This window comes from Benincasa hispida, chromosome 1 (genome assembly GCF_027475165.1).
Source record: "Benincasa hispida cultivar pf3 chromosome 1, pf3_genome.v1.1, whole genome shotgun sequence".
In the NCBI taxonomy this organism is placed as follows: Eukaryota; Viridiplantae; Streptophyta; class Magnoliopsida; order Cucurbitales; family Cucurbitaceae; genus Benincasa; species Benincasa hispida.
Genome location: NC_143478.1, coordinates 72988882 through 72997577, shown reverse-complemented (window position 1 = coordinate 72997577; position 8696 = coordinate 72988882). Strand labels below are relative to the sequence as shown.

At 32.7% G+C, this 8696-nt stretch overlaps 1 protein-coding gene and 1 long non-coding RNA gene across 3 annotated transcripts; both read left to right on the top strand.

Moving 5' to 3' along the window:
• Window positions 1-1503: 1503 nt before the first annotated feature.
• LOC120073541 (uncharacterized) lies at window positions 1504-4246 on the top strand. 2 transcript variants are annotated; one of them, XR_016528418.1, is made up of 2 exons: window positions 1504-1706; window positions 4018-4246. XR_016528418.1 is itself a non-coding variant. In XM_090311771.1 (2 exons), exon 1 carries the CDS (start codon window positions 2103-2105, stop codon window positions 2775-2777), a length of 675 nt encoding a protein of 224 aa, XP_090167897.1. In that variant the 5' UTR covers window positions 1880-2102; the 3' UTR covers window positions 2778-3338; window positions 4018-4246. The 2 variants fall into 2 exon arrangements, 1 of the variants encoding a protein (XP_090167897.1); XM_090311771.1 differs by lacking the exon at window positions 1504-1706 and adding an exon at window positions 1880-3338.
• Window positions 1773-4246, top strand: LOC150038704 (uncharacterized). Its single transcript, XR_016528420.1, has 2 exons — window positions 1773-1886; window positions 3164-4246. It is a non-coding gene; the product is annotated as an uncharacterized LOC150038704 (long non-coding RNA).
• Window positions 4247-8696: the final 4450 nt, after the last annotated feature.

Here is an 8696-nt window from a genome sequence, read left to right as displayed (position 1 = left end):
TTATCGTACTTTACACCAACAATCGGTAGAGGATGTGAAGGTTATAAAGGTACAAAAGGAGAGGATAGAATCTCTTCTTGCAGATAATCGCAGGTTGATGACTACTATCTCAAAACTTACGCGTGATTTAAATCATATCAGGGCTGAAAAAGACATATGTATAAAATCTATGAGAATGTTAAATTCGGGAATTGATGTTCTGGAGAACTGAAAAATAGAAATGCTTTTGGTGATCTATCTAGTTTTGGTTCCGTTGGATCTAAATGCAAAGGTGCAAGTTATTATTCATCGAAAGGGAAACAAAAAATTAAGTTTGCCAAGAAAAAAAATATGCTCATGAAAATATACCAGAATCATCTAAACCCTCTATTAATTAAAAGCATGTGTCACCACATGTATCTTCAACATCTACACAGACATCCTCTCGGAAGTTTGTAAAATAAAACCAAGAGAGTGTGAATTTGTCATCATTATGGTAAAAAGGGTCACATCAGACCTTATTGTTTTAAACTTCATGGGTTTCTTAACAATTTATCATGGTCATCATTTGCACAAATCAGAAAAGATTATGTTCAAAAGCTTGTATCTTCTCTGTTGAAACAAGAGTGGCGAAAAAAATAGGGGTTTGATGCAATGTGGTACTTACATTTTGTCAATCTTGTTCAAAAGATGATTAGTATTTTGACAGTGGATGCTCAAGACATATGACAGGTGAGAAATAATTAATAACAAATATTTAGTCTTGTGAATCTGGTCATATCGTGTTTGGTAATGGGACAAAAAGAAAGATTCTTAGTAGCGGGCAAATCCAATATCCTGGTCTTTCCTCTCTTCAAGATGTCATGCTTGTGGAAATTCTAACAAAAAATCTTATCAGTATCAATCAGTTATGTGAGCAAGGCCTAAATGTTAGTTTCTCGAAAGACAAACGTTTGGTGATGGACAATGAAAAATCTCTCATAATGTCAAGTATGTGTTCTTTTGATAATTGCTACTTGTGGATTCCTAACGTTGTTGGTCATGTTTGTAGCATCTCTAATCACAATGAAGCTATGCTCTTGCTTAAAAGACTTGGTCAAGCTAGAAAACAAACTCCTACAAAACTTTCTCAGCTTCTCACTGATTATGCTCTCAAAAGTCTTCATATGAACTTAATGGGTCCTATCTTATTTTAAATTATTTTAGAATTCTATGCAACTAAAGGAATCTAACACGAATTGTCTTCTTAGCAAAATGAAATAATTGAGAGCAAATACAGTTTTCTTTAGGAGATCTCTTGATTTGATGCAACATACTAATCTTTTATCTTATCACTCTTGGGTTAAAGTTATTATTGTTGATTGTCATTTTTTCAATTGTCTTGCTCTTGGACTGTAGTATGTATCCCTAAATTATGGAACATGGAGGGGGAGGAATTCTAATAATGTCAAATATTTCCATATTTTTTGCAACACGTGTTATATCCTAACTGGTTGTGTATTGAGACAAAAATGGTTTCAAAGAAGTGATTATAGTATTTGTTTGTGATATTTTATCAACGGTCGAGCTCATCATATATTCACACTGAAGCATGCCCTGTTTATCAAGAAGTCAGAAAGAAAGCTAAGCATTTTTCAAATTTATGTTGATGACCCCGTTTTCAAAGAGATGTCTCAGAAGATGGTGAAACTTTTTGTCCTACACATGTAGACTGCGTTTGAAATGAGGTTGGTAAGAATAACCATATGGATGTTGTGGAAGTAGTTCAATTTATATTCCTTAGGGCAACTTTAGATCTTTGCATAATTGACTTATAGCAGTGAGAGAAAAATTGGAAGAAAAGGCATGATGTTAAACAGGTATTTTAACAATAAAAAACCTCACTGGACATGCACTCAGTCCACCAGGTATGTTTCTATAGATACTTCAATTAAGCTCATTTCCTCTCCTAAGGAACCTAAAGATAATAGATCTACTACTATATCTAGTACTTTTGTAGAGAAGTCCAGAAATGTGACTCCTCTTGACTTGCATGTGAGTTTTGAAGAATCTAGGGTTGTGAATGCTGACCAAATTACCTATAATATTGATAGTTCCTATGGAGTATGTGAACCCTGTTAACAATGTTGTTGATCATGTTGAGTTGTATGGTATTTTGGATATTGTGCAATACTAAAACCACTATGGATAATGTTGAACTGATTGTGTCTTCTGTTATTAGACATATCACACCTGCTGCAATTGTTGTGTCTGCTGTTACTTTTCATTTTGATGTTTTCACACAACTTATCTTTGGTAGTATTGAGATTTATTTTGTGAATTATATTGAATCGTTGGTGCCCACAAAGTTCATAATTTCTTGTACTGAAAGTGTGATTGAACATATTGTGGATGTTGAGATACTTGTTGAGCTTCATGTATTGTGTGAAGTCGTTATTGATATAACTGCCTTTGTTGAATCTGTGGGTAAAGCCATTGTGTCTCCTGATACTATTGTTGAACCAATTGTTGCAACTAAAAGTGCTGGTAATGTCAAACCTATGCTTATTATCACGTCTGAAAATGTAGAGAATGTTGAGGAAATTGAAATCACTGCTTCTGTTGCTTTTGGCATTAATTCCAAAGAAGCCGTTGATCTTGTTGTCACTGAGGATATTGATGATGTTTCTAATAATGTGTTAGAGGATTTCAGTGCTTCTATTGTGGAGTCTACTATTGTTGCTACTATGAATCGTTCTTTTGATTTAGATATGCATGAGAAAATGATTATTGATAGTAGTCTGTTGATCAAGTTGTGAGTATTAATTGTTTGGATGCAAAGAAAAATATCGTTGTTGAAAATGTTGACATAATTTAATCAAATATTTGATTGCATGATGTTGTAGATAAGGCTACTGTTAACAAAGAAGAAACTAAAGCTTCTGAAAATATCATTCCTGTTGTTTTGTGAATGTTGCATGTTACTATGTTGAGATTGAGCATGTTTCTGTTGTTACTTTCTAAAAGATTGCTGATGTTTCAGAAGATATTTTTGAAAAAGTTGCCCCAGTTTTAGTTTCTTCTGGTATTAATAATGCAAATAGTCCTGCTAAGTTAATATCATATGAAAAAGATCTTGTTGACTATGACCTGGTTAGAGGTTTGCCTAATTTGTCTATTGTGGTTCTTGAGAATGTTATTGCAGGGGGCTCTGCTTGTGATGTTCCTGAATTTATTTCTCCTAAGTATGATGTTATTAAAAAGAATATTGGAGATAGTGTTTTGATTGTAAAGTTTGTTGTTTGTATGAAGAGTTATGTGATTTGTCAAGATCTTGTTGGGATTGCTCCCGTTCGTCAGAGAAAGATAGTCCTCATCAGGTTGGAAATAATCAGTCTTCTAGAATTATAGTGAATAAATATCCTCCTATTGTTCTTGTTGTGCTCTGATTGATATCTCTGTTCTCTCTGAGAAGAGTTTTAGTTTGTGGCAATATGTGGTCAAGAGGCAAATTTTTGGTGAAAATGGGCTTTCTGAACAAGCTCAAGATTGTCTCGTTGAATTAATTGTTAAAGTTGGCATGATTAAAACTGTCTTAAATGTTGACCCCTACTACCCTCAGCTGGTTCATGAGTTCATTGTAAATCTCCCAAGGAATTTTGATAACACTACCAATCCTGATTTAAAAGGGTTCATATAAGAAATCACTGTTTTGTCTTCCTTCTAGTTGTTATAAATCAATTCTTGGAGAGTGAAGGATCCATGTTTGAGTTGGACCATCATCCTGTTACAAAAGAGCTTGTTATTGGTTTCACCGGTGGGGTTCATAAACTTTGGCTCAAGAATATGTCAATGTCAAATTGTTTCAACAATTTCATTTGTTTAACATTGTCCACAATATTCTACCGCTTGTAGGTATAGGTATTTTGCTTTCGGATGATATTGATGAGTTTTAAGTGTGACTAAATTTTCCTATTCAAAAGAGGATCTTTCTTCTTCTTCATTCTCAACAGGAATGAGTTGTAATCTTCCTATTAATGACTACGATAACTTTTACAGGATACGTACTACATTGGTGTCAAATGAGTTTTTAGGGAGCAACTGTAATTACAAGATTAGCTAGCGCCATACCCGTAGAAGCAGGTGAAGCTCCTCATATTTATCCTCATGTTGGAGCATTATATTGGGACTGGTATCCTAAATCTCTTAGATTCTCATGGTTTGTAATGTTGTAAATAAAATTTGTTTATTCAACAAAATAATGTTATTTTTCGACCTTTTATTCGTATTAACTTGATTCAATAAACTAAAATTCGTAGTTATTTTATACAAACTTAAACATGTATGTGATTGACATACAAGGTTGGATCATATTTTAAATAATAACCAAAAAGGTCTGGATAAGGTTGGGGCCTTATCATTGCGTCACTAGGATATGACCCACCGATTGTTACAAGAATTGTAAAGTGTTACAAACGATGTGATCCTAATCGTTCATGTGGAGGTATGTGAATGTCCATGATGCAACATATAATTATTGAAATCTGTAACATGCAAAACACCAAAATGGAAACAACCAAGAAATGACTCAAAAAAATAAATAAAACAAAAAACAAACAAAAAATAAAAATAAAAATAAAAATAAGAACAAAAATAAACTAATGTACACCCTAAATTAAGATTAGTTAAATATTTTAAATATTAAAAGAAAATCAAAACAAATTCCCCAACAACGGCACAAAAAACTTGGTGCGGCGTGCAAGTGAACGCGATCAAGTTGTAGTAATTAAAACGACATAAAAGGACGAGTATCGTCCTTTAGGAATCAAATTGATATTCTTTTAGCTATTCTGAGATCGTCCCAATTTTATTTAGAGACCGACTCGTGATGTAAGATAATTAAAACTAACTAAGAAACAATAAAAGTGATCAAATATGAAGAATTATCAACTAAGAGATGTTCTAGGGAATAAAGTTCATAAAATGTATTATTGAATCCACATGCTTTGACTCCCGAAGTAATTAACACAACATCTAGATCTAAAAGTCCTTCATCCGAATTGAATCTTTTGCAAATAATATTTTCTCATGCCAATTAAAGATGTTAGACATATTTAAATAATAATATGTTTAATTAAAGTATGGGCTATGTATGTGGATTAATAATTTATCACATTGGGTTATTTTATTAGATTGAGCCCTATTATGTGATCTAATTAATTAAGGCCCTAGATTCCTAATTGAGTATGGACTTAATGGGTAGAAGCTCGTTCCTAGTTAATTAGGGTTTAATGGGAACCCTAATTGAACTAGTATATAAAGACCTTAGAGTTATGGTCCCTAATATACAAAAACAATAAGCACTTAGTCTTTCTTGAATCCCATTTAGAGAGAGATCCCACTAAAGGTGTTCAAAAAAATCGAAGACCCGAAAAAACCGAGAAACTCAACCCAACCCAGCTGGTTTGGGTTGGTTAAAAAAAATGGTTTGGTTTTGGTTTTTTTTTAATGAACCCGAATAGGTTGTTTCGGTTCTCGAGTTTGTAGGAAAACCGTTCGGTTCGAATCGAACCGATCGAAAGACTAGATGATCGCTTAACAAGTCCAAACGATCGTTTACAAAATATTATACGATCACTTAAATTATCTACATGATCGCTGAGCTCCGCTAAACGATCACTTAGCTCTGCTACACGAACGTTGAGTAACAAAATGCTATACGATCACCTACCCAATGCTACGACCCAATGCTATACGATCGTCTATCCAAATGATTTCCTACTAAATGCTACGATTGCTGAGTAACAAAATGCTATACGATCGCCTACCCAATGCTATACGAATGCCTACCAAATGTTACATGATCGCTGAGTAACTACGATCGCCTACCCAATGCTATATTGCCTACCAAATGTTATATGATTGCTGAGTAACAAAATGCTATACGATCGCCTACCAAATGCTATACGATCGCTAAGCTTAGCTACATGATGATGGGTAGAAATGCACGTCATTATAGGTCTTTTATTTAGAATTATGAGGGTTGTTAAGTAGAATATGCGGCGAATATGAATTCCTACATTTAGTCTATATTCTAATGCTACATTTAGTGGGTTTCTGTCCATTAAAAAAATCAAATATTTGAATTATGTGGTTTTCTTTTATGAATTAATAATATTGATTGAATTTGGTAGTTTTAAGACTAAAATTGATCGAAGATCTTGTACTTTTAAGTATTAATCAATCGAAATTAATCAATCCTGTCGATAATTCTCAATTAATTAGTTGGGAACTTTTTTAATTGGTTTAAATTTGTGAATTTAGGTTTAAATTTGTTGTGGTTTTAAATTTAAATTTGATTGATTTTGTGGTAAATTTAAATTTAAATTTGGTTGATATTTTAATGAATTTAAATTTAAATTTGATTGATAATGTTTGGCGATTTTCACATGTTTATGTTGTTTTAGTTGTATTATATGTATGCAATTAGTAAGTAAATATTGGTAAAAACTATTTGGTGTTCTTCCTCTTTTATTTTTGTATAATAATATTATTATATTATTGTATCTTATATTTTAGATTGAAATGGTAAAAAATAATATGTTACCAAAGTAGCCTCTATTATCTAGATCGGTTTAGTTATGAAATATAAGATGTGAATATTTATGAATTTATACAGATAATTATCGGCCCAAAGAAAGATAATTATTTGGCCAAATTGTGGGTATGCATGTGGTAATGAGTATGTGGCAACTATATGTTGGGAACGTTCTAGAACTCGCAGTTCGTGTTAAACATTCTATTCTATCAATAACAATGACTTGTTGATTTTGCATCTTATTATCAAAATCCAATAAACGCATCATTGACTATAGTCTGAATGTTGTAACTTTATGTAATGACTTAAACAGGATCAATTTGACAGTATATAGCCTAAATGGTCTTATAAGTATATGGATGAAATTGGGTATCTCATCCTGGTAACACTATTGGATGCGGTCCACTCAGTAGTTGTTACAAGAAGTTGTAAGGTGCTATAAACGATATGATCCACAAATCGTTTATGTTGAGACATGAGAGTGGGGGCATCCTATGCAATGAGTTTGCATATAGACTAGACCACGAAAATAGTCACTTTTCTTTATAACGACCGTTTACTGTTAAAACTGACTATTTCATTTATTATATAACCTAGGTTAACTCGATCTTAATCCTGAGCTAGTTATGAACTCCTGTTTGTTCGGGATTATCCTTTGATCTGCAAATGGTGAGAGTAGTCCAACAACACTGCTCAATAAGCTTACCATTTTGGGAATAAGACCGGATGAATAGCTGGGGACATAGCCTTGTAAGATGGAATTCACTCCTACCTTATTTAGGGTTAGTAGATACATGTTCTCTTAAGTACTGACTCCAGGTCTTGAACAATCGGGGCCTCGCCTTCTTATGATAGAGAAAGGATTTAATTAATAAAGATTATGAATCAGAATTATTCATTAGAGGAACAGTAAGAACTTAAGGAACAAGATGTAACATAAGAGTAAAACGGTATTTTTGACGTAGCTGTGATTACGAACAACCTGTGAATGATTGACTTACTAATTATGATTATTAAGTGGACATAATATATCTATAGTGAGGGGAGTTAAACTATGGGCTATAGTGGGGTGTCCCATTAGTTAACGAACAGGGTTTAGATCGGACTAATGAGTTTAGCTGATTAATCTCGAATCGTTGGAGCCCATGATCTGTAGGTCCACGAGGTCCTCCTACTAGCTCATAAATGGATGAGCTTTATGGTAGCTTGAGAAATTAATTTGAAACGTTCAAATTAAATGGAACAAAAGAATATATATATTTACATATGATTTAAATATATGAAGATGATTATTGTACAAAAATTAATTTAGTATTTGAAATTAAATTAATTAATATTTTAAATTAATTTATGACATTAATTTAAAAAAATCAATTTTCAATTAAAATGGTTTAGAATTCATTTTATGTTTTTTTTTAAAAAAAATGAAAATCGTTTTGCATATTGCACAAAATGGGAAATGAACTTTTTCCATTACCTTCATCTTCATGCTCACACAAAGGCCATCATCTTCTCTTCATTGATTCTCCAAGCATGAGCTGTAAGCCATACACTTCACTTCTTTGCATGTTCATCTAAAATATATAAAGAAGATTGAAATCATTTGAGAAGAATGAATGTAGAATTTTTTAAAGGAAAACTGCTATTAGAAGAAACGGTTCTTCTTGTCGGCTGCTGTGAATTCTTCTTTGTTCTTCACCTTTTTAAGTTGTTCTTGAGTCCCAAAACTTTGCCTAAAGCTCCAAGAGCATAGTAGGGAAGGCTTTGAGGTGGTTCATGGTGATATCAAGTGAAGACTGCTGCTGTACACACGGTTTCTTGGAGAGTTCATCAAAGGTATGATCTTAAAACCCTGTTTTTAGAAAAGCATGCTTTAGTTTCTACCAAAATTAATGAATTTGAATACTTATGGATCCTTGATACTTCCGTTGCATGTTATTTAACTCTTTCAATTTGTATCAGAGCATCTTTTAAGCTTTCAATTCGGTCTAATATTGGTGTGGTGGGTGTTTTTCATGATATATATGAAACTGATGCACTGCTATGATTTTCTAAGTTTTGGCATCTTAATTCTCTTTAATTTCTTAATTAAATTTGTAATTGGCTATTGTTTGATGAGAATATATGTGTTAGCAAGAGT